Source organism: Apiospora kogelbergensis (assembly GCF_038363985.1).
Source record: "Apiospora kogelbergensis strain CBS 113332 chromosome Unknown utg000001l_segment0_segment0, whole genome shotgun sequence".
NCBI lineage: Eukaryota > Fungi > Ascomycota > Sordariomycetes > Amphisphaeriales > Apiosporaceae > Apiospora > Apiospora kogelbergensis.
In genome coordinates, this window is record NW_027117418.1 from 7,047,270 (window position 1) to 7,072,423 (window position 25,154).

General features: G+C 53.4%; 7 protein-coding genes across 7 annotated transcripts; 4 read left to right on the top strand and 3 right to left on the bottom strand.

Annotated features, from left to right (window-relative positions):
- Window positions 1-116: 116 nt before the first annotated feature.
- On the top strand, window positions 117-8,367 carry PG998_002272 (uncharacterized protein; the record flags this gene model as incomplete). The annotated part of the gene is made up of 3 exons (XM_066869090.1): window positions 117-1,495; window positions 1,547-7,151; window positions 7,201-8,367. 3 exons carry the CDS (start codon window positions 117-119, stop codon window positions 8,365-8,367), a joined length of 8,151 nt encoding a protein of 2,716 aa, XP_066737505.1.
- A 458-nt stretch (window positions 8,368-8,825) lies between these two features.
- On the bottom strand, window positions 8,826-9,176 carry PG998_002273 (uncharacterized protein; the record flags this gene model as incomplete). Its single annotated transcript, XM_066869091.1, has 1 exon — window positions 8,826-9,176. The coding sequence occupies one exon, from the start codon at window positions 9,174-9,176 to the stop codon at window positions 8,826-8,828; it is 351 nt and encodes a 116-aa protein (XP_066737506.1).
- A 742-nt stretch (window positions 9,177-9,918) lies between these two features.
- On the bottom strand, window positions 9,919-10,732 carry PG998_002274 (DNL zinc finger; the record flags this gene model as incomplete). Its single annotated transcript, XM_066869092.1, has 2 exons — window positions 9,919-9,971; window positions 10,027-10,732. The coding sequence occupies 2 exons, from the start codon at window positions 10,730-10,732 to the stop codon at window positions 9,919-9,921; spliced, it is 759 nt and encodes a 252-aa protein (XP_066737507.1).
- A 1,702-nt stretch (window positions 10,733-12,434) lies between these two features.
- On the top strand, window positions 12,435-15,029 carry PG998_002275 (Cullin-3; the record flags this gene model as incomplete). The annotated part of the gene is made up of 3 exons (XM_066869093.1): window positions 12,435-13,495; window positions 13,570-14,745; window positions 14,849-15,029. The coding sequence occupies 3 exons, from the start codon at window positions 12,435-12,437 to the stop codon at window positions 15,027-15,029; spliced, it is 2,418 nt and encodes an 805-aa protein (XP_066737508.1).
- A 967-nt stretch (window positions 15,030-15,996) lies between these two features.
- PG998_002276 (uncharacterized protein) lies at window positions 15,997-18,898 on the top strand (the record flags this gene model as incomplete). Its single annotated transcript, XM_066869094.1, has 3 exons — window positions 15,997-16,094; window positions 16,154-18,317; window positions 18,401-18,898. 3 exons carry the CDS (start codon window positions 15,997-15,999, stop codon window positions 18,896-18,898), a joined length of 2,760 nt encoding a protein of 919 aa, XP_066737509.1.
- A 293-nt stretch (window positions 18,899-19,191) lies between these two features.
- PG998_002277 (uncharacterized protein) lies at window positions 19,192-20,173 on the bottom strand (the record flags this gene model as incomplete). The annotated part of the gene is made up of 3 exons (XM_066869095.1): window positions 19,192-19,420; window positions 19,485-19,672; window positions 19,730-20,173. The coding sequence occupies 3 exons, from the start codon at window positions 20,171-20,173 to the stop codon at window positions 19,192-19,194; spliced, it is 861 nt and encodes a 286-aa protein (XP_066737510.1).
- Window positions 20,174-21,000: 827 nt separating this feature from the next.
- On the top strand, window positions 21,001-22,169 carry PG998_002278 (uncharacterized protein; the record flags this gene model as incomplete). Its single annotated transcript, XM_066869096.1, has 2 exons — window positions 21,001-21,646; window positions 21,913-22,169. 2 exons carry the CDS (start codon window positions 21,001-21,003, stop codon window positions 22,167-22,169), a joined length of 903 nt encoding a protein of 300 aa, XP_066737511.1.
- Between the last annotated feature and the right edge of the window lie 2,985 nt (window positions 22,170-25,154).

Here is a 25,154-nt window from a genome sequence, read left to right on the forward strand (position 1 = left end):
AGGTGCTCGCGACAATTGCTTGGTGGGGAATCTCGACTCGCCCTTTCAACAACAAGACGAGATCACATCTCAACTACCACCGACCGACTCTCCCGGTGTGTTCCCGAATCGCAGCGATGGCCCCAACGCTGTCGGGACGTATAATCAAGTCCCGAAAGGGCAAGTATGGCACTGCTCACCAGAAAAACCATCGGTGGGAGTCCTTCACTACTAAAATCGCGAAACTTCACTCCCTCGACCCCCTTCGCAAAGTTCGCCGCCACGATCTCGACGCCGAAGACCTAGACGTTACCACTTCCTATTTCCGGAATGGCCTCGAGAAATGGGCCGACCTGGATATTTCCAAGGGTTTCACCTCCTTCAGGAGGGAAGTCCGCCTGTTTTGCGAGAGTTTGCCCCAGATCTTGCATTACGAGGACAAGATTATGGACTTGTTAGAAAAATACATATCAGTTCAAGAGAAGGAGTCCCTCGAGTCACTACTCGACTTGCTGACCGCCTTCGCCCACGACCTGGGCACCCGCTTCGAGAAGCACTACGCCAGAGCCCTCGTCCTCATAGCCAATATTGCTGGTAGCCGCCAGGATGCAGATGTAATCGAATGGACCTTTGCCTCCCTGGCTTTCTTGTTCAAATACTTGTCAAGGCTGTTAGTAGCGGACCTCCGCCCGACGTTCGATGTCATAGCACCGTTGCTGGGAAAGGCACGAAATCCTCCTCACATCGCCCGGTTTGCCGCCGAGGCTATGAGCTTCTTGATTAAGAAGGCTGCCTCCCCGTCGTATCGCGAGAAGTCTCTCCCAATCATCATAGAACACGCGCGAAAGGACCTGGCCTCTATTCGGGGAGATCGGCAATACGGCCTATTTTACCACGGTCTGATGACCATGTTTGCCGAGGCTATCAAAGGCCAAGGAAACAATGTTCATACGACAGGGCCAACCACGTTCCAGGCGCTCCTTGCCTCCGTACCCGCAGAGGACATGATATCCACAGATGATTTGATGCCTACTTGGGCAGGTCTTGTCTGTGGAATTACTGTCAGCATCATTCACCATACCACGGCCGAAAGCTTCAGCTTGATCGCAGATGCTATTTACGAGCAGAAAACCAGAGATGAGGCCGAAAACAAAAGCCCGCTACAGAACATCCTTTATGTCAGAGTTCTAGGAACCGTGGCTGGGGTTCGGAGAGGAAACAGGATCAACAACTGGAGCGCACTGCTAGACTGTCTGCAGAAGTCACTCCAAGGCGTCTGTAGTGAGCCTTTGTTACTGGACCAGACCGATCCCATTGCGATCTGGCGTCACATCTTGGTGAACACAGCTATGATCTGGAATGGATCCTCCATGGATGCCATCATCCCTCACATGGCTCATATTGTGAAAATACTGACAAGAGAACCCCTTATGAAATGGTTCATTCCGTTCTGTTCTTACTTGTCAGACCTTGACGCGCCGCGATTCCGAAGTCTTTTCTTGAAAGAGTTTCAGAAGTGAGTAGTTTTCATCAAATCTGGTGGATATAGACTGACCGCATTCGACAGATTTGTTGTGTCCCACTGGTCGGAAGACTCCAACGAGGACATGCTCTGTGTTCTGATTCCCCGTATGGTGAACCAGAGAGCCCTACCTTCAACTAGGGAGCCAGAAACCTTTACCCTGCCGCAGTCGTGGCAATCGCACATCGTGAGAAAATTCGAGCGACTGGAGATTTCTACATTCCCTGAAGAAGGGGCATCGAGTGCCTACGACAAGGATCCTAAGACATGGCGAAACAAATGCCTCCCGAAGTATTCGGCGCTGCTACAGTTGCTCGAATGCTGTACCATACATCCATCAACCATCGGGCCAATCCGTGAAGTGCTGCTGAGAAAACTGAAGCTTGCGCTGCGGCCATCACAAACCCCTCCAACCGACGAAGCTCGTTTCATCGTTAGCCAGGGCTTCCACGCCTATCTGCGCATGAGCAAAGCGGCCGCTGCGCCATTGGAAAAGTCATTGCGTCCCCTCCTCCGAGCTGCCGCGCCCCGATACTGTACTCTCGCTGGGTTTCTAGAGGCTATGCACACGTATGAAGACCAAGTTCAAGATACCGATGGACAGGATTCTCAAAGCAGTGGGAGTGCTAGCCCCGAGAAAAAAGATGACCCCTTGCTGAGTAGTCTTGTCAGCAACCTTTCTTTGGACTCGGCCCCTCTGCGAACCGCTTCTTTGAGGTTACTGGTGAAACTCGATATTGCCCCGGATCAATTGGATGCTCTTGCGAATATGCTGCAGGTTCAACAGATGCCACTAGACCTAGAAAACATTCGCACAATCTCGGCACATCTTCGCAAATTGGGCACCATCTACTCTAAGCTGGATCAGGGATCTTGGCTCCGTCAAGCTATACCGTCGTTCCTGTTCGGTATGATGACAGTGAAGGTATCCCCGGTTTGGGAGTCGGTTCTTGAAGCATTGAAGCACGTCAGCCAAACAACCGCTGGGGAGGAAGCGATCTGCGATCGCGCATTCAGATGGGTGAAGGGGAGATCAGCCCTGCAAGACGAACTCGCTGGCGATGCTGGTAAGGGCGAAGCTGCCCGCCCTTTCAAAAAGGGGCTGACTGACTTTGAGTGTCTTAACCTTGAGCGACTGTTACGAAACGCCAAGACTCAAGACCGAGTGATAACAAACCCAGCAGACATGTTACTCGAGACCTTTGAGGAAAACCAACAATTTGTGCACATGGTGGAGGAGAACCAGCAACTTGTGCCAATTGTGCCGAAGAATTCTCGTTCGCAAGCCCTCAAAGTCATGTCAGCTGTGCCATCTTTGATTGAAAAGCGGTCCAAGATCATTGTGCCGATTTTCCTGTCATGGAGTTCGAATGAAGAGGATCGAGATACACTGGATGCGGACGCAGATCAAGGTACTTGGAAGTCCTGGTCCTTGGTTGACCGAAAAGCTCTTCTTGCCGTCTTCTCGCAATTCATCAACCCTAGGGTCCTCTTTCAGCAGCAGAAGGTCTACGAGTCGCTTCTCCATCTGCTTGCGAACGGCGACATTGATATCCAAAAGTCTTCGCTCAAAGCTATACTCGCATGGAAACAAGAAGGTGTCAAGCCTTACCAGGAAAACTTAGAATACCTTCTGGACGAAGCAAGATTCAAGAACGAACTTACAGTCCTGTTCCAAGGTGACAACAAGGTGCAGCCTGAGCACCGTGTTGAGGTAATGCCTGTTTTGCTTAGGCTCTTGTACGGTAGGACTATTTCCAAGAAAGGTGTCGCAAGCGGCCGAGGTGGTTTGCAGGCGACACGACTCGCAGTGCTGAGAAATCTTTCTGTCGATGATATCGGCGACTTTCTTCAGATTGCTCTTGGTGACCTTCGTGGAAAGGTCGTTCTCGATAGCACTGGCCTACGCGAAGATATTCTCAGTCAGGATCCCGCAAGTTCGCACAAGCTGGTGACTGCGCGCAAGCAAGTTGGTTTCCTGAACATGGTAACTATCATTATCAACGAGCTTGGGGTCAGTGTCGAGAAGTATACGGATACACTTCTGAACGCTGTCCTTTATTGCCTCGTAACCTCTTGTCGAAAACTGGGACAAGCCGCCGAGAAAGCCGGAGAAGATCAACCAGATATCCAGAAAGAGGACGAGACGGAGGACGACGAAGAAGAAACTGCCGAGGATGCTGAGGATGAAGAATCAGATAATGACACCTCTCTCCTTCGCGATGTACGCACTATTTCATTGAAGTGTGTCATCTCACTCTTACGCAATGCGCCTGCTTTCAATTGGGACCCCTACAAAGATATCCTCATCAAGGAAGTTGTTAGTCCACGACTCGACAATTTCGCAATTGAGAACACCCAGGGTATCTCCGGCACTTTCCAGTTCCTGTCGACCCTGTCAATGATGCCAAGGAATGCACTGTTCCTGGGCGTTGACCAACGAATCATCCCCAAACTCATGGATTGCTTGGCAAACAAGAAGGCGAAAGATGAAGTGCGAGTGTTCACGTTGAGCATAGTACGGAATCTAGTCAAGCTCTCGCAGGCTTCTGCAGCAGAGTCCGAGTTCAATGAGGTTATCAAGGAGGACTTGATCGACACCAACCTGGAGCTCATCTTAGGCAAGATTGGGGGTGTTCTGAGAACAAACCAAGCTACGGGCAAGGACCTTGACATCGATGCTGAGATCCAAATTGGGAAGGACTTGTTGGTGGCCTGCATTGATACCATTGTCGAACTCTCTCCAATTGTCCAGCATTCAGAACATGCCCCTGGACTCATCGAGATTTCGGTATTCCTCCTCAACCAGCCTTCCCGCCGAGTAAACCCGAAGGTCAAAGGAAGCATTCTCACCATCCTTCAAACCTTCCTTCAACTCGAGGGTCTTCGGACGAATACAGAGCTTCGACAGCGCATCTACACTACGATCTCATCTTTGTTCGGGTTCTTCAAGGACAGACCTAACCGACTATCACTTTCCAAGGTTCTGGCCGTTTTCGCCCAAGAAGATGCTACGATAGTTGAAGTAGCTGCGCTATGCTTCGATCTTAATGCCTTCAAGGATGGAAGAATCGACGAACCAGATTACAACACTAGGCTGGCTGCATTCAACAACCTTTCCAAACCACGGCAGCCTGCCTTCGATCCCCGACAATGGCAGCCTCTGCTTCACAACCTGCTCTTCTATATCAAGCATGATGAAGAGTATGGTATATTGTCAATGAACTCTGCTGACGCCCTCTGCCGGTTTGTGGATGCTGTTAAGGTGTCCACTGGCACCGAAAGGGCCATTTACGACAGTATGCTCAGCGATATTGTCCTACCGGCCATCTATTCGGGGGCTCGAGAGTCCTCGGAGACAGTGAGACGCGAGGTTATCCGCGTCCTTGGCTACTTCGTATCACATCTACCTTCCTGGGCACCTGTCTGCGATCTTGTCGGCTTAGATCCTCCTCCCGACGAGCAGGACTCAGACCCTAGTTTCTTCAGTCACATCCTCAGCCCAGCGACTTCCCGACAAATGCGAGCTCTGCAATTGTTATCAAAGGTCAATTTCCACTCTGAACTGAGTAGCCGCAATCTTGCGCATTTCTTTGTCCCGCTACTTGAACACTTCATCCTCGATCGGGAGGATGGAACTGATGATCATGGAGTTGGCGCACAAGCGACCACCACAATCGCCGACTTGGCAATCTCGTTGGAATGGCCGCAATTCCGCGCCATTCTGAAGCGCTACAGCGGATATATCGAATCCAAGCCAGACTCACAGAAGCAGCTCGTTCGACTTTTGGGAAAGATCGTCGACAGTCTTGCTACTGCAGCCTCCGAGCGCAATTCTGACTCGATGGATGTAGATGGTGGTTCAACGGAAGGCCAACAGGTCAAGAAGCACAGGCTAGCCTTGACGATGCCTGCGCCGGAAAAGTTCAACGAGGACATAGCGTCGAACATCCTTCCGTCTCTTTTGGATTTCATCCGCGAAAAGGATGAAACAATGGTCAGCTCGCGAGTACCTGTTGGTATTATCATTGTGAAGTTGCTCAAGCTGCTTCCGACAGAGATGCTTGACCAGAAGCTACCTGGCGTCTTGTCAGACATCTCCCAGATCCTGCGAAGCAAAGCGTGGGATGCTCGTGAAATGGCGCGAGATACGCTGGCTAAAATGGCCTTGCTTCTGGGAGCTCCCTGCTTTGGTTTCATTTTGGATGAGCTGCGAGGTGCCTTGACCAAAGGCTACCAACTCCATGTTCTCTCATACACGATGCACACCATTCTTGTCCATGTGATCCCACAATTCCAACCAGGTGATCTGGATTATTGTTTAGACAAGATTGTCACTATCATCATGGATGACATTTTCGGTATTACCGGACAGGAGAAGGATGCAGAGGAGTATACGAGCAAAACAAAGGAGGTCAAAAGTAGCAAGAGTCAGGATTCGATGGAGCTCATTGCACGGACAGCCTCCGTCGACCACCTGGTTGAACTCATCCGACCTTTGCAAGCTCTCCTTCTCGAGAAGCTCGACCTGAAGATGGTTCGTAAGATCGATGAACTATTAACTCGCATCGCCAATGGATTGCTTAGCAATTCAGCGGCAGAAAGTCGAGAGACACTTGTCTTCTGTTATGAGGTTGTCCAAGGCGTTTACGATAGCCGAAAACCCAAAGCCGAGGTCAAACTGGATTACAAGCTTCGACGATACCTGGTACAAAAAGGCGCCAAGAAGAGTGGCGAGCGCGGTGGGACGAGCAAGCACACTTATAAACTTGTTCGATTTGCACTGGATGTTTTGCGATCCGTCTTCAGGAAGCATGACTCTCTTCGAAACGCTGGTAACATTTCTGGTTTTATACCAATCATCGGCGATGCGGTGGTTGAAGGCGAAGAAGAGGTGAAAATCGCGGCATACAAGCTTCTTCAGGTCCTTGTTAAGGTCCCCTTCAAAACCGATGAGATGTCAAAACTCTACAAGATCGCCACCAAGGATGCCGTGAAGAGTATGGGCATGTCGACATCTACAACGTCTGATCTCGCCCAAACTGCGTTGAAACTCATTTCTGTTATATTGAGGGATCGGAGGGACGCCAAAATCAATGACGTTGGAATTGACATGCTTCTTGGCAAGCTCAAGGACGACTTGACTGAACCGCTATATCGACATGTCACCTTCAACTTCCTTCGTTCTGTCTTGGACCGCAAAATCGAGTCCGCATCAGTCTACGATACCATGGACTATGTCGGCGTAGTCATGATCACCAACGACGACAAGGATACCCGCGATCTAGCCCGAGGTGCATTCTTCCAGTTCTTGCGCGACTACCCGCAGAAGAAGAATCGATGGGCTAAGCAACTCAAGTTTATTGTTGCCAACTTGGAGTATGAGCGCGAGGGCGGACGTCTTTCGGTCATGGAAATCATCCATCTACTCCTCATGAAGTCTGCCGATGACTTTGTGCAGGAGGTTGCGACGAACACTTTCATCCCCCTTGTTCTGAGGCTTGCCAACGACGACAGTGAGAAATGCCGCCTCGCAGCAGGCGAGCTGATCAAGGAAATTTTCCGCAAAGCCGACAAAGAGCGAACATCCAAATTCCTCGCACTTCCTCGAGGATGGCTTGAACAAGAGGGTGACCAGAAGAAGCTCTCGGTGTTTGGTTTAGCTATACAGAGTTTCTGTCTTTACTTCGACGCCAAAGGAGCCCTCGCCACGAGACGAGAGCGATCTAAAGTTGGTGATCAAGAGTATGATCGAGGTGTTGGACGACTTCTCCGGTGGCTCAGACTGGGAGCTTGTTAATACTATCGTACAGAACGTCCCTGTTCTGATCCAGAGGTTCCCCAGCCAAGTCCTCTCCCATGAGGAACTTTGGCATGCGATTGCCAAACCACTGACATCTGAACACCCAACCCTGAAACTTTCGAGTATCAAGCTTCTGAACATGTATCTGGATGATTTCTACAAGCAAGATAGTTCAGATCTGAAGAAGGACGCTTTGGTTGGGTCTTACGGATTGCAGCTCGACAAGAGCACCGTCGAAGCTCTCACTGTACTGGCTGTTGGGCTTTTGGACCCTGGCACAATCTCAAGATGGAAGAAGCGCATGGCTAAGAAGGTAAACGGCTCAATTGTCGAAGATGATGCGATATCCATGAAGCATCAGTCAACCCCCATCGACGAAGTCCTGGCTTCCGAGGTTGTCCTTACTCTGGTCAGATTGGCCAAGTTCCTTGACCCGAAGCCTGCAGTGTCCGACCAGACTTCAGACGCCAACAAGGAAGAACCTGATGCTTCCGACTTGGAAGAAGAAGAGGAGGAGGAATGGGGTGGAGTTGATGAACCTGAGAAGTCCCAAGTGAAGGTTACTCTGCACACCCTGTTCAACTTCCTGTCCGATATTCTCATCGCCGAGGCACCACCTCGTACAGCCGCTCTGGTGCCCAAGGTGGCTGCTATGGATTTGCTGCACCTGTTTGTCAGCACCCTCAAGCCCGCTACCGTCCAGCCGTCGCTGAACATGCTCCTCACTCCCTTACACCATCTTACCGACCCCAACATCACGGTGCCATCGTCGGTGGAGGAGACCTTCCAGCCAAAATACGACGCCTTGCGCGTCAAGGCCGAGGAGAGCATGGACATACTGCAGAAGAAGATGGGCACCGAGGCCTACACTACGGAGCTGTACGCGGTCCGGGAGGCGGCCAGGAGGCGCAGAGAGGGACGGGCCCGCAAGCGCAAGATCGAGGCGGTGGCGGCGCCCGAGCGATACGGGAAGTGGAAGCAGGGCCGGCTAGAGAAGAAGGTCAAGCGGCGGAAGGAAAAGAAGGGCGACCTGAGGGCCCGCAGACAAGGCGCCAAGTATTAGTTGGGGAGACTTGCGTTTGGAGAAAGAGGGCATTTTCCATTGCGGAAAACTAAATATAATAAATACCCTGAGAGCGGCATCTACAGCTTACCATAAAATATACATTTCATTATTGTGTTCAAAACACGTCTTCTATTCTTATCTTAACACGTGCCCTGCCGTGTTGATTTTGGCGGCAAATAACAAGCATCATGCTGGACTTCTGATGACAGCGCAAGAAGACGGTTTTGATGACTCTTGCTTGATTGGGGTATATCCTGCCTCTCTGCCTACGCTCTGAGAGTGTGAGCTCTATCTATACGTAATGTTACATAGCGTACAATAACTTCATCGTGATCGTAAATCCTGGTTGGTATACCACAAGATAGTTCCGTTCTCGGGGCTACGCCGAGCCACAATAGTAGCTGCGCTTTTGGTTCATCTTCCACTTTAAGCAATCCCGAAAGCAAACACTTTGTCTACTTCTTTCGAGGCCGAATAATAGCTACACGCAAAGGCTCTTCTCCACTCGAGGGCCATGCATATACGAAGCTGGTGGTCTCTCGTCTGCGTGGCTTCACTGGAGGCGGACTGGAAACGGCTTTGAGCTGGACACGCAGCGGTGAAGAGACTTCCTTAGTCTCCTCCTTGTGTTCTGGGAGGGCCTTAGTCTCTTCTTTGTGGTTTGGGAGGACTTCGCCATGCGACATGGAGCAAGCCTCGTCGTCCGGCTTGGATTGAACGTTGCCGTCCTCCATGTCGTGGCCCTGGTCGCTGTCGTTTGACTGTTCCTCAAAGCGCCGGACGATATAGCCTGGAATTTCACTCATCGCGCTGTATTTGCGTAACGTGAATCGCCCTGGGCCTTTCTCTGCTCTCCGCAATTTCCTTTCCTTTTCTTTCCTTGCCGCAGCCTCTAGCACCCCTATCTCTTGTTGCCTCACTACCCTTGCTTCGGGTTGCCCATATAGTTTTCGTTCTGCTTCTGCTATTACCGTCCGTGACTTGAATTTACGTATTTGGAATTTCGGCTTTGATTCCTTTTTCCTAGCCACCTTTGGCACCGTTACGCCAACTTGTAAGTCCTGCACATATATCGTGCCCACAGCAGAATCTTTCCTCCAAAACTCATCACTGTTAGACGGCAATTGTTCGGCAGTTGTTTTCTTTTTGCTAGCCAATCTCGGCGTCCCTGAGCCAGCAAGTGATTTTTGCGCAAGCTTCTTTGGTGGGACGGATTCTTGCTGCCAAGAATTGTCTGCATTGGACAATGGTGGTTCAGTGCTTCGACTAGGGGTGTAGGGCTTATTGGGCGGAAAAGGGGGGCCTGCTCAACTAGAGCCTTCAGGCTTCGCCGTAGTAAAGCTGCATATGTTGTAGTCGAGCCCCCAAAGCTACTCGGGGGCTTGGGCGCTTCCTCATCCATAGCCTTCAGGTTTTGCCGCAGTGAAGTCAGGGGTGTTCTAGACAAGTACCCAGAGCCTCTCGGGAGCGTATGCGCCATGTCCTTGGAGCTTGGGACATCCGAACCTCTCTGTGATATACCACGGCCAGGATTACGACCAGACTGTCCTAGTTCGGTGCCTGGGGCTTTAGGCCCCGAAATCGATGATTCACGATCGTTTCTGGACGCATATTTCAGTGCCGCGTTCTGGTTACGGCTGCTTTTTGGGTACATACCGTTACGACTGTAGTGCTTCCCAAACGTAGAATATTCACGTCGGTTCGATGGCGTGGTGCCGGAAGCCGAGGACGTGGCGTCGCCTATCTGAGGACGTGTTGGTGAGTTGGCGACTGGCGATCCGCTAGATTGCTGAGACGCGGGAACACCATCTCCTGGCGTCGAGGCTGTTTCGAACTCGCTTTCCGCCTCCTTGTTTCTCTCTGTCACAGTTCCATCCTCCCAGAACTCGATATCGCCATCTTCGCCCAGGGTGCCGCGCTTGACCAGTTGACCACGCTCCCGCATGAGATCCTCAACCGTGATCTGGCGATTGCCGAAGATGTTCAGGTGGTCGCTTATGACGTGGCGGTTGCGGCAGGACGGGCAGGTGATCAGGACGGAGCCCTTGTGGTATCCCTGCTTGGAGACGGTATGGGTTGACCTCTCGCCACATGGCACGCAGGTGAAGGTCAACTCATAATGGGGCTCCTGCAGCTTTCGCTGCTTGATGGCTTCCGATTCTGAAGAGGCTGCGGGGGCCGCTGGTCTAGATGGCTTAGGGATGGTATGCGCATATCTCCGGGAGAACTGGGTGGGTTGCAGAGTTCGTGGTAGGCTCGGATAGGGGCGCAGATGTGGTCGCAAAGGCATAGGCGAGATTGCAGAGGCCCTGACAGAGCGGACTAATGCCTGCAGAGCATTGAGACGGAGTTTGGAGGCCATGGCAGCCACATGAAAGGATTTGTTGTCTACCAGCGCAGGCGATTATGCATGTACCAAAACTCAAAGAGGCCGGGCCAGGCTTGTGAATGAAGTGTGCGTCAGGGTTGCTGGAAGGCAATGGACGAGTGATAAGCATTCAAGAATGGCCCCGATAAAGATTTTACAGTTGAGGAGAGCCTCGATTCAACGCTCTTGGCGTTTTTGGAGCTTGGGCACATGCAAGGATGGCAGATGGCCGAATGACGTCTGGCGATTGGGGGGGCTTTGGGGGGTTTGGGAGGTTTGGGAGGTTTGGGAGCGGATCGGCACTCGGCAGATCGCTAATCCGGATGGTGGGGTGAAGACCTATTAGTATGGCAATTGGAGGGGCCATCTTTCCCCAATCCAATCCAATGAATGAATGATTAATCAACGTTCCTGGTTGCGGGCGCGGGATCTGGAATGTGCCAATCACAGCAGCACCACTGAGGCACGCCAGCCCAGTTCGAGCTTCTGAAGACGGCCTGAGTGGCAGCCTTTCTTTTCTCTTGCCATGAATCATAACTCATAAATCCGTAACAACAACAAACAGCTGTGTGATCAGCCCCGACTTCCAAGAGCAGCAGCTACAGGCAGTCGGACAGTCCATTTCTTGACGACCAGTTGCCGCCTGCGAACGCAAACCCAAACTCAATTGTCGCCATTGTCGAGGCTCCAGGCCGGTCCAGTTGGTTGTCCTGCCTCCACCCGACTGTCACCAACACGCTTCTTGGGCAGCCGTTCTTAACTCCGTCATTGTCCATCGCTCAACAATGCCGGGGAGGCTTCTCCTACTGCATTCTTACTCTTCACCCCCATAATCTGCTACGCCCGCAGCTGTACTATGCGCCTGGGTCTGTTGTTATAGACTGCGTTAACGAACGGAATCCGCAACAATGATCACAGGCCGGGGAGGCTCCGCCCTGCGCGGTGGAAACAGGATCCGACCACCTCGAAGAGTAAGTATACCTTCTGTTCACTCCTTGATACCAGGCCCCCTATTTTATACTCGGTACCCCTATCGTATACTCGGTGGTGCCCCTATCGTATACTCGCTCTATCCTGTTGTTGCATACTCGTGCCTCACAAGCCTTGCCGTCGCCCCCTTCCTTGTCCTAGCATTGTATTATGCGGGTCCCACCTCACCGTCGCCTCCTTCCCTCACTCGTTTTTCACCTTGCCGTCGCCCTTAATATTTGCGGGTCCCACCTTGCCGTCGCCTCCTTCCTACAGTTGTGCCTCACATTCCCATCGCCAACCAGTTACCCCACGTTACTTTCCCTGCCCATTCACACAGTCCCCAGTCAAAACCAGTTCTCCATCGTGACAGCACGGTGACTGCGTTGCCCGTTTGCATTGTTGCGTTGCCTATTCTTCCTCTTATTGAGTTACCTGTTCCATTATCGTCAACTATCCCATTGTCACGAGGGCCAGGACAGCTTCTCTCGAAACATATAAATACCAAGCACCTTCCTGCACTAGATCCCACGATCTTTCTTTTTCTTTCAACCATCATCACACATCCTTTCATCCAGTCTGGAACACCACCCTCCAGACCCATACTCTGGCTCCAGACTCACAGTCTGGCACCATACTCTCTCACCACACCCATACTGCATCATCATACTCATACTCTATCGCCATCCATACCCACTCACACATATTCCCATCCACCGCTGCCATCATGTCATTGGCACTCCCGTTCAGACCGGCTCCGGCAGTGCCCATAGCTAATTACTTCTTCAACCCACAGCCCATCGTCACTCCCAATGCCGATGAGTTCCAGTTCAACTGGCAGCACCTTGAGTCCGCCTTGCGAGACATTCACGAGAAGAATGCAAGCGGTCTCTCGTTTGAGCAGTTGTACCGCTACGCGTACAAGATCGTACTCAAGAAGGCTGGTGACCGTCTCTATGAGAACGTCAAGCAGTTTGAGGAGAGATGGTTCACCGAAAAGGTCTGCCCTCGGATTTTTGAGCTCATCTCCCGCAACCTGGTGGCCATGACTCTCAGCGATGTGCCCGGATCCAGCGTTGTTGAGCGCCGATCCATGGGTGAAAGATTTCTCAAGGGAATCCGCGAGGCTTGGGAGGAACACAATACCTCCATGAACATGACAGCCGACATCCTCATGTATCTAGACCGAGGTTTCACACAGGGCCAGAATCGCCCCACCATCTTCGCCGCTACTATTGGCCTGTTTCGCGACCATATTCTCCGCGCTTCTATTGATGGAACCGAATGCATTGTGTTTGATATCTTCAACGCTACTATCCTTGACCAAATCAACATGGAGCGAGAGGGAGACGTCATCGACAAGGCTTTGTTGCGAAGCTGCACCAGCATGCTCGAGTCTTTGCACAAAACCGACGAAGAGAACGAGGACGAGAAGTTGTACTTCGCCGTCTTCGAACCCGTCTTCATTGAGTCGAGCCACGTCTTCTACAAAGGTGAATGCGATCGACTGCTTCAAGAAGGCGACGCTGCAACTTGGTTGCGACACACGCAGCGCCGTCTGGATGAAGAGTCGGATCGTTGCGCTACGACTATCTCACTTATGAGTTTGCCCAAGGTACTTACGGTTATCGAGCAAGAGCTCATCAGCAAGCACCTCGAAGACTTCATGAATCTGGATGGCAGCGGTGTTCGCGCCATGATAGACAACGATCGCGTTGAGGATCTCAAGCTTCTCTACCAGCTGGTTTCGCGCATTGACCCCAAGAAGACGGCGCTGAAGAATGCCTTGTCCTCACGCGTCATTGAACTGGGGACTGAAATCGAGAAGGTCCTTGCAGAGACGGACTTCGCTGTCATCGCAGACGGCGGATCTGCCCCAACGACGGCGACAAGCCCAAGAACAAGCGCAACAACACATCGGCCCAGCTCACTGCTGCCGCAGTGAAGTGGGTTGCCGACATCTTGGCTCTCAAAGCCCGTTTCGATCGTCTTCTTTCAGACTGCTTTGCCGACGATCTCATGATCCAGACGGCCCTGACCAAGAGCTTTGCGGAGTTTGTTAACCGATTCCAGCGCTGTGCCGAATACCTGTCCCTCTACATCGACCACAACTTGAAGGCGGGCGTGAGGGATAAGTCGGAGGCCGAGGTCGAGGCAATCCTTGACCAGGCCATTACCGTTCTGCGTTACGTCGACGACAAGTCTGCTTTTGAGACGTACTACCAGAAGCACCTCGCTCGTCGTCTTTTACACCAGAAGTCTAGTGATCTCGAGGTGGAGACGGATATGATTTCTCGCATGAAGCGCGAGCTGGGTAACTCTTTCACACACAAGTTCGAAGGGATGTTCAGAGACATCAACTTGTCCAAGGACATGACCGAGGCGTACGCTAAGCACGTACGTGGTCTGGGTGCGACTAGCAAGGACCAGATTGGCCTCGGTATCAATGTCCTGGGAGGCAATAACTGGCCAAGAGATGTCGTGGGCAAGTTTGCCGGTGCAGAACAGGCTGGTCCCAGCATCAACTTCCCCGTTGAGATCAGAGCTTTGCAGGAGAGCTTCTTCAGTTTCTACAGTCAGAACCGTACGGGCCGCAAGCTTACCTGGATCTCCAGCGCAGGCACCGCAGAGATTCGTAGCCTCTTCCCCAAGGTCCCCGGCAAGGACTCGGGTCCCTTATCTAAAGATCGCAGATATGAACTGACAGTGCCCACCTATGGAATGGCTGTGCTGCTCTTGTTCAACAACCTGCCTGACGGCGAGGCTTTGACGTTCGAGCAGATTCAGGAGCGAACGAACATCCCTCGACCCGACCTGATCAACATCTTGACAGGTATCTCTGCCGTGAAGAACAAGCGCGTCCTTGTAAAGGAACCCAACCCGTCATCCAAAGCTGGACCTGGCGACAAATTCACCTTCAACAACGCTTTCCACTCGCCGACCTTCAAGGTCAAGCTCGCCACGGTCAACGTCGCGAACCAAGTGGAAAATGACGAGGAGCGAAAGGAAACCGACCAGAAGATGTTGGAAATTCGCAAGTACGTCATCGATGCAGCCGTGGTTCGTATCATGAAGTAAGTAACCCTCTCTCTCATCAACCCTGATTGTCCGCACCCGCTGACTATATCTCCCACTCCGCAGGCAACGCAAGGAGACCGATCACCAGACCCTCGTTGTTGAGGTGACGAAGCAAATCCACCACAAGTTCAAGCCCGAGATTTCTTTGATCAAGAACCGCGTCGCCGACCTGATTGACAGAGAGTACCTCGAACGATTCGAGGCTGCTGCCACTGGACTTGCTTCGTATCGTTATTTGGCCTAATGTTTTGGCACTTGCGGAAGGATACGTAGTCGCGATTTGGAGATCCGTAGGGTCATGTTTGCTCTTGATACCCTTCCATTTACCAAGTCACGCAGCTTGACGAGATGGGAAAAGATTTGCATTTACAAGGAGAGAACAATGTGGCAAAGGCAATAGTCCTCATGACGTTCTCATGGCCACACGGCATAGCATTCATCGCATTGCATAGCAACAGGCGAAAGGTGAAAAGGAAGTTATCTTATTATGATCAGACGCTCCCATCAATCGTCGTGGGGCTTGAAGTCCATTGCCGACATTTGGCAATGATGGGAGCGATAGCTTTTACATGCATGTATCATAGACACGAATACCAACGAGAGCAACACATATAGACTGCGAAGATTAGTGTCCTCGGCACATGTGAGATGATGTACTACGGCATGCGCTCAGCTTTTCAGGTGCCAATGCCAAATTCCGAGGTTATCGAGGTAAGAGACCATTGAGGATTGACGCCGTCGAGTCGTTGTTCGCTCGTAGTGACAAAGACGAAGCTCGACAGTCCGGTTAGACAAAGCCAACGCAGCACAATGGGTATTGTGTGGCCTCGGACGAGGCCAATCATAGACTTGGTATAATAACGAGCTCATTGATGTCTTTGTCCAGTCCCTCACCCCCCTGTCATGATATAAGAAAGGCCTCTGTGACCCCTTGAGGAAGAATGTATATTAAGCAAACCAAATTTACCCCAGTCTTGCGTCTACGAAACCAGCCTTTCTTTGCATTCCAGGTTGCTCCTTCGTCCATCTGAGCGACCAACACTCTCTCTCTTAAAAATTCCAATCTCCAACCCAACTACTTTTATACCCTTGCTTCTCTCCACAAAGATAGTTACTGCTGGTCCAGCACTATAAATAAGACCAAGTAACTAGTAAGCCCAAGTAACAGGCATCTTCCTCTCTAGGAAATAAGTAAACCATTCTTGGCGGCTATGGTATCCTTGAATAGTACCAGGAATGGGCAATCGCTGGCCCGCGTGGCCGCGCTCGGCCCCTATGCCCGGGTCGACCAGATGTCGTCGTCGTCGTCGTCGAGGCTCCAAGAGAGCCCGACTGAGCGCACTACCACCCCCTGACGGCGCTCGAAAGGGAGCTGCGTGGCAAGGCCAGCAACGACAGCATCGTCGCCGTCGTGGCCACTCGCCCAGACGCCGAGGAGCTCACTGCCAGGAGGCGCGAGCGCCGACGAAGCACTGTCTCCTCGTCCAGCCATGGCGACTTCGTCGGCAGCCGCGGTCGCCTCAGCACTGCCACCGTTAGCACTGGCCCTACTACTCCTTATGCAAAAGACTGCAGCAGCACTAGCAGCCGAAAACCCCGGGCCCGCCGCGACAGTGTGGGGAGCGATGGCTCCTACACCCGGGATCGCGCATCCCTGCTCTCGGGGTCCATCTCTGGATCTATCTCTTCTGCTCGTTACTCTCCCTCACTGCCGTCGCCGCCCCCAGAGCAAGACCGGTTTTCAGAGCGTCGGCGCACAGAGCAGGCTTTGTGTGGTGACGGCGACTCCTCTGCCGTGGTCAACGGTCGTGGCTACCACGACAGGAGAGGCCGTCAGCTTACCGGCGGCGTCCTGCGCCCCACCCATGGAAACACCCCATATTCGTCTTCTCCCAAGGCCAAGAGCGAGACCGGACACTATCTGGGTGGCAGCAGCCGCCGCGACGATTCGCGACGCCAGAGCCGGGCATACCCGCCAAGAGCGCCGAACCCTTTCGATGAAGTCGCTGAATGGGCTGTAGATGCTCTGAAGGGCGTGCCGATGGTCGCCGGTGACAACAAGCGATCCTCGTCCTCGCATAGCAGCCGTCACCACGACAGCAGGAACGGCAGACGGTCGTCGACGGCGACCATGAAGAACCTTCCCAGTTTTTTGGAGCAGGAGCCTAACACGCCCACATCAAGGCCGCGGGGGCGCAAGAACCGCAGTGTTTTGAACGGACCCAAGTCCGTCTCGGGCGCCACGAATAACAAATACGATGCCGAGGATGTTAAGAGTACCTATAGTGGCTACAGCAATGCCACTTACGCCCACAACCCGCGATATGACACAAATCCCTATTACAGTACCAGTAAGAGGACAAGCCAGCTCTCCAACAGCGGCGTGGGTAGCTCGCGGGCACATGATCTGTATCGGGATCTCACTGCCGCCGCAGACTATCAGCGTAAGATGGAACAGGAACAAGAGAAAGAACGAGAACAGGAGCGAGAACGCGAACGCGAGCGCGAGCACCGGCGCCGTCAGAAGCAGAAGCAGAAGGAGATTCTCCGAGTCGATAGTGTCGATTTTGAGATGTATTCTATTCCTACCCCGAAGTCCGCGGTGCCCGAGAGTCCCGTGTACGACGTACCAAGCACCAATTCAAGGAAGACTTGGCGGTCGTCACGGGCCACGACGACCGTCAACTCTCCCTCGCAGGAGCCCGCCTCGTCATTCAATGTCGTAGGTGTCTATCGCACCGAGACGCTGTCGAAAAGCGAACTGGAACCCCTGGGTATACTAAACAAATCCAACTTTATGGATGGCGAAGTATATGATAACAGCAACGATCATGATCATCGTTCTCGTCATAGCCGGCAGTATTCACGAGATGTGAAGACCACCGATGCGTCCTGGCGGGGATCCCGAGCGAGCTCGCGAAGCTTGTCTCCGGCCCGGATCATGGAGGCGGGCGCCGAATTTAAGAACCGCATCTCGGTGGTCATGCATGACTTCAAAGAGGATCAGAAGGCTCGGGCAAGACTTATCCCTCCAGACCCTGAGAGGGACTATTATCCATACTATAAGCATCACCGAGAGAGAAGGGAGACCCAAGACTCGAGGGAGCATCGGGACTCGAGGCAGCACCGAGCTTCGACGGGGCATCGAGACTCTCGGAGGCATGAACACTACCCACAGAAGGAAGAAGAGGAGAGACATAATCACCGCCGTCGTACTCACCGCAACAGTCTACAGCAGCGGCAGATAAAAAAGCCCGCTCTAACGGCACCAACGGCGGCTGAGGCCACTACCTCCCCTTCTCCTTCTCCCTACGTCTTGCGACCCGCGGACTCCAGCTTCACCGGCCGAATGACCTCGGCCAGCGCCAGCACTGAAAGCTCGCGGAGGCAGCAGAGACATCAGCACAGCCCGTACGCTTACAAATCCGCAAAGGCAAGCGATACCATCGCGCAGCTGAGCGACGCCGCCCCTGTCACATCGCGCCGGGACCAGGAGCGCCAAGAACTCTTCTGCCACGCCAGCCGCCGAGGGGTTCCTCGGAGCACTTTCTACGACGCCCAGCCGGCGGCAGCGGCAGCGAAACGCAGCCAGTAGTTCCAACAACAGGAGCGCAGGAGAAGGCTCACGATCAGGGTTTATCTGGGCTCAACTTCGGGTTCAAAAACAACAACGATGAAATCCCGGCCGATGATCAACACCGCAATGACACCGGCGGTCTCTCGAGACTGGACTCGCTCTACCTGCCGCGTAGGAACAGCAATGTCGCCGCCAACAGCACGAATGCTGAGTTGCCTAGACGGAGTTTCTTCGAGCCGAAATGGATGCAGCAGATGACACAGCCACAGCGTCTACCTGTGAAAGACACTCGGTCATCACTGCCAAACCCCGCCGCGTCCGTAGTGAGCGACTTCAGCTTCGTGACCGGTAAGCCAGAGAAGCTAGACGTGTCGCAACAGAGACGGCCGTATGCGCCGTACAGTGGTAGCAGAATCGCAGATGACCGGCGCACTTTGCCGAGCCAATCGCCTCCTCCGCCTCCCGTGCCGGCAAAGGCGGCAGCGGTGCCTCCCGAAGACTTAGACGAACGGGTGACATCGACATTTCCCAGGTGAGGTAAGGGGTTGGGATGAGTAGTAGACGTTTTCTTCCTTTGCTTTTCTGGGTTAAAGAATTTTAATGTGTAGAAACCACGAATTGGTATGTGCATAAAAAGGGTAAGTGGTATTGGCTTCTTTGGGTCGTGTATATACAAGCGTAGGGTCGTTCTGTACATATTCAGGAATACAAATCGAACAAATCGTAGGTTTACCTACTGAAGCTGACTTACCATTCGTCTTGCATCTGTAGCGCATGCAATCTATGACATCTCCCCGTCTAGTAACATGATTCGCCAACAGCGCTGCCTTCACAGCGAAATGCATCCCCCGGCGCTGTCCTCGATGAAAATGCCGCCGTATATCTGGCCTTCGTCGATACCAGACTCCTGGTAGCCCGAGTTCACAACATCGTCTGTCCCGGTGGGCTTCTTCAACATGCCGATCTGGTACTGTCCCTCTCCTGAATTGTCGTTGGGCAATGCCGCAGTGACTTGCTTCAACGGGGCGAGACCCTTGGAGTAGAAGACTTGCAGTGTGCTAGATAAGAAGGTTAGTCAATACGCTATTGGTAACAAGGCGGCGTAAGCAGCTCCGGCCATACTTCTTCTGATAGTCTACGGTTACGGCGAAGTTCTGCCAAGCAGCGGCCTCAATGGGCGTCGACCAGACCACCTCGCCCTTTCGGTTAGTGATCTTCATGGCGTTTCTGTCGCTGGAACGGTCGAGTAGAGTGCCCATCTTGAAGTCGAACTGGTTGGCGCTGTAATCCGCCGTCTCGTGCCACAGGTTCTAAAAAGGGGGTGTGAGAGTTCTTCTTCTCCTTCTAGGCATACCTGATCTACATACCTGGTACTCATGAGTCAGATTGAGCTTGCGGGCAGGGTCTTGCTGGACGCTCCAGTGGACGGTGCGCACGCCGACGGCGCCCGGCCCGCCCGTGTTGGTGTCGCCCAGCATCTGCAAGCCAGCGCGGCGGAAGCCGTGCTGGGTCTTGAAGATGGAGCTGTCGGCGATGGTGACCTCGACCGACTTCATGCTCGCGTTGTCGAAGCGCAAATTGGTCGTCACGTTGGGGAATTTCAAAATCTGCGACCAGGGGACGTTGCTCGCCTTGACGTTGCCTGCGTTGAATATCTTGTTGGTGGCCGCTGTGTCGAAGTCGGCCAATTTCATCGACGCCGGCACTTGGCCCGACAGCACCACGGGGCACTTGATGACGCCGCCAGACGTGCAAGCGGCGGAGGCAGCAGTTGCCGCAAGGGCACCGGCGAGACACGTAGATGCAAGCATGGTCAGTGTCAAATCTTTCAACTTTCAACCAACTGCAACGTGAGGACCACCCATGAACGGAGTTCTGGCAGAAAGAGAAGGCGGCATTCAACGTATAAATAGGCGCATGTTGGCTGGGCTGTGGTGCAACCTGGCCCGGCTAACTGACTTGTTCGGACACCCTCTTCCATCCATTCCGACTCGTGCGGTGAAAGCGATTTGAGGGCACTGAGGCAATTTGGATATGAAATCGGGGTAGACGGTCCGAAGTACCCAATCGATGGAGCTGTGGGTTGACAGAAAACGCGGGGAACGGAGGGACGGTTATTATCACTTGTTAAGTTTAGATCCAAATATAGTTGAAATCGCTCTGCAAGCTAGATCATGGACTGGGGAGGCGGTTGACAATGATTACCGACGGCCATATCGGGTCGCCTGTGAGATCCCCATCGCAACCATCGCGACCATCCCAACTGCATTGCCGGCGTCTACACAGGCCACCGGCCTCCAATTTCGACGTTACACGCGGCAATTGCGATGGAAAATCACGCAGACAGGGCGGATGGCGAGGTGGGCTGGCGCCTAATCGTGCATCTTCTTTCGCTGTAATCGGGGCTTACCAGACTGTCGGGTACGAGCATCATACCGATTAGGGAACATGTCCGTATCATACCAGGCCACCAACCGCCGACAGTCACCCCGCTTGCTCAGTTCGGCTCGCGAACTGCGCATACTTAAAGTGCGTTGCCGGCGCTTCCTGAGGGGCCCAGCCGAGGCGCTTACAACGCAACAAGTCGCTCCATCTGCTTACACGGATTACCCAGCGCGCAAAATACACCTTCTACAAGATGGTGGTTACTCTCCTACCTCCGGTCAAGGACACCCACGGCATCCAGCTGCCGCCCCGGTACACCATCCGGCCCATCGATGCCGGCGTAAACGACTGGGCCAAAGCCCTTGCCATTCAGGGGTTTTTCCTCGGCCCGTCCCTCTGGCAGCCGCTGACGGCGACGCCCAAGACGCGGAGCGCCCTGCGGGCCTTTGACGCCCTGGGCGGCTACTACAAGCACGCCGTCGACAGTGGGCTGTCGTACGGCATCTTCGACTCCGAGTACGAGTTCGCCCGCGCCGAGTCCAAGTCTCCCCCTGACTCTGACCCCACTACTGGCCAAGGGGGAGAAGATGGGAGAGAAATTAGCAGCGGCGCCCTGTACTGGAGCGAGCTCGACCCGGACGCCGAGCCGGACTTCGAGACGGGCGGCGGTGCTCGCCGCATGGCCGAAGGCATGGACTTTCCGCTCGTCTGCGTGGCGCTGTCGTGCGACCTGGCGGCCAAGCCGCCGCCCGACGTCTTCGAGGCCCTCCAAGCCTTCCTCCCGCTCGCGAAGGGCGTCAACCAGTTCTGGCGCGACAACGACCCCCGCCCGAAGGGCTCGTGGAGCCCCAGGGGCCCGGCGAGGTTTGCGCCCGCATGGGGTGCATCACGAAGCCTGAGTACCAAAACCGAGGGTTGAGTAAGTAATTCTTGACTTATTGAATGGAACACGTCCACCGCTCCCCCTTCAGCCCCTCTTCTTGGACTCTTACCGCAAGAAACCCCTCCTCCCCTTTCTGCTGTCATTTCGTTCGACTGTGGTGGGGAGACGGTGGTGGAGAAGACATGAGGAATGGATACGGTCCACCACGCTCAACCCCTTCATATGTCGATCTCTATCACCAGAGGGGAATGCATGCTCTATGCTAATCTACGTCATCCGCAGTGTCGGCGTTGAACCACTTCGTCATGCTGGACCTGAAAGCGCGGGGCTTCCGGGCAATGAACGCCGGTATCGGGGTCCCGTCCGTGTACCGCAACTGGATGAACGCGCCGGCCGGCTGCAAGAGCCACAGCTACTTGGAGGTGAACGTTTGGGAGATCGAGGTGGAGGACGAGGACGGGCGCAAGGTCAAGCCGTACGCAACGGGCTCGGGCATGGCCAAGGAGGGCTGGCTGATGTGGTGCGATCTGAATGTCTAGTCTTGCCGCCCTGCCCCAGCAGTAGCCGCTTTACTAAGTACCGGTCGTCTGGGCGCTTGTTTGCCCATTTCGTTCCATCGCGTCGGGAAGGGGAAAGGGGGAATGGATAATGCGTTTATTGCCAAGGAGAGACTTTTCCATATATGTTTACAGGACTCAGGCGCCTAGCTGTCTGTGCTCCAAATGTGTGCCGACATAGCCGGCAGAAGACATGCGCCGTAGCTCCTCTTGCCTCCTGACATATGTCCGGGAATTTGGACAACGACGGTTGGCTATCAATCGTCATTGCAAACGCCAAGTAAGGTTATTTCCACCATTCCGAAATGCCGGCACTGCCAATGCTTGACTGTCTCAATCGTGTATTATGTATGTGCAGTGCCTACTTTTCATCTGCCACGAAGCGTTCAGGGTGATTTGTCGGACGGATGTACCAAAGGGAGGGAGGTAGTGACGTATCAGTCACTGTCAAATGCCATTGATGGTCCGATGCAGTTCGTTAAGCAACGAAATACAATGTGTGTGGCTCTACCCCCAACTTCTAGCATACTTGGCCTTACAGACTTACAGGCAATCCAACGGGCTGGCCAGCATCTCGCTCGACCAGCGAGGTTATTGGATCTCGTAATATATTCTTTCCATCGCCCCATGGGGGTTGGGTTGGCATATACACGTGTGTGGGTAAACGCCAAACAAAGAAAGGGCAGAGCAAATTCGGCCAGTGGTCTCCGCCCCTTCCAGAACTGTTGGAACGAAACATACACACCGGTGCTGTGTGCGACACAAGGATATTATCGACAGGCAGTACTCCGTAGTTGGACCATGGTGGCTTGAAAATCCTGCAGATAACTATCGCGAGGCAACCTGGCACCTGGAGGTAGGGGGTGACATCGCCTTCTGCCCCTTTGCAAAGAGCCCCCAGCTTCCCAGCCCCATACTGTCTGTCGTAGCCGCCTCGGAAAACCGGATCAGAGTCGGATGCAGCTAAAGAGCAACCGGGCTGGGCAGCTTACCACCTACGTCGTCGAGCATTCTGGGGTCTCCATGTGGATTGTATCGAGGGGGAACAGGCACCTCCCTGCCACCGCCTGTACTCCGGGCGCCAGAAGGAAGCGTTTGGATCGTATATGTACTCATGTGAACTGACTGAATCCGCCGGAGATATCCTATCTTCTTACCTTTGGCATGGACTCCCCTACTGCGCTGTAGTAGGCGCTGGGGTAATACGTGCGCGCGGTGGACGTCTGGGCCGCGCGTCTGTCTTGCCTGATCTAGAATCAGAACCGCCAGTGATGGTGACAGTCTGCTCTTTCCGCTTCCGTATAGGCCAGGGTTTTAGTTCGGGTCGCGTTTGGCATCAAACGCGCACGCTGCAATCTCCCTACTATCGCCGCTGACGAAATGGGCTAGTATGTCGTTATGTTGCACTGCCTCTGGTGAGCATTTAGACCGAGAAGCAACGAACGGCCATCTTCCCAGATTAGAAAGAGCCAAAGTACTGGGCTGGCTAGTGTCAGATGCATACGACTACATGATTTCTTATTGTTAGTGTCTGTCAAATGTCGAGAGTACAGACAGCTAATGCAAATGACAAACAGCGAATGACGCCTGTCCTTTCGTAGTGGTGATTGCATCGTCACATTGTCGGTCGCAGTATGTCCCTTCCTTATTGCTGATTGAGCCTAGGGTGTTCAAATCGAGAATCGCTTGTTCGGCACATTCTGCTTGGCGCTCGAAAGTTGGTGCTGTGATGATGCTGAATGCGGTAGCAACTGACTGACTACATATTGCTTAACGGGGTTCAGTACTCCGCAGGTGGTAGGTTAGCTTAGGTTAGGTACCATATCATGTCAGTAGTTGGAAGGCTACCCGCTGATTGGCCCGGCTTCTCACGCCTGATCAGTTAGATAGGCAATCAGGGGGCGGAATTGGAGACGGGCAATGGGAGATCTCAGGGGATGACGCGTCAGCCTCAGAGAAGGGAGGGAAAATCGGGGTTGCAAAGGCGTCAACGGAGATGAAACTCAGGGCTTCGTGGCTTAGAGCCCATGAAGAGTCTTGAACACGACGGAAAGCCACCGGAGCTCCATGGTTCTGGGCCCATCCGATATGGCTTGAGGCGATAAAGCATTAATCAGGAGCGATGACTGCCGCTGATTCGTGCGAGAGGACGATGTCTGTGTGCGCAGGATAGACTTTTGATCCCAGCAAGTGGAGTTGGGAATATTCCGATCGCTTGCCAATAGGGTTAATTGCTACAGTGTTGCGATTTAAAGAACATGGGACGGTCGGACTACTGGGCAGACGGGGCATCTGGCCGTGCCGACCTATAGCAGACGAGCATACAGGTACTTGCTGGTCGAATGCGCCTGGGGAAACAAGAGCAAGAGCCGGTACGGGGCTCCGGGGTAATGATCCAAGTTGATCAGGCGTCAGAAGTGAAAAGAAGGAGGTAATCATGGTGTGGGAGAAGCAAAACCGCCAAGTCGCTGCCAAGCATGTTTGATGGCTCTGAAATCTGATGAGCGGCCAAACGATAAGATGATTCGGTGGGAGGAATAAGCAAAGCCCTCTCCAGCATGGTAGCGACTGACAACCAGCCAGCAGCCAGATCAAGATATCAAGAAACCCAGACGAGTCAAGGATTGCCCGCCAACATCGCCAGCAGCATCAGCAGGCGAGCAGTGAAACAACACGAGTCGTCGAGATGCGGGTAGCTTCGTTCGGGCAGTTGAGAAGCTCACCTTACAGCTGCAGCTACTTGAGGCTCTTGGCGAGTGCGGCGCATCGCATCGCATCGCATCGGAAGGAACATTAGGTAAGGAGGCTAGCTTAAGGAGGGAGGGGCACGGAATTGTTTGTGATCGACGGATCCGAGACTTCGTACCGCAAGAAATGCCAGAGATGCCGTTCTACCCATCTTGGCACTGCAGTTCTCGCAGTTGCCAAGCGTCCACGCACCAACAACGAGTGCTGGTGGTGATACAA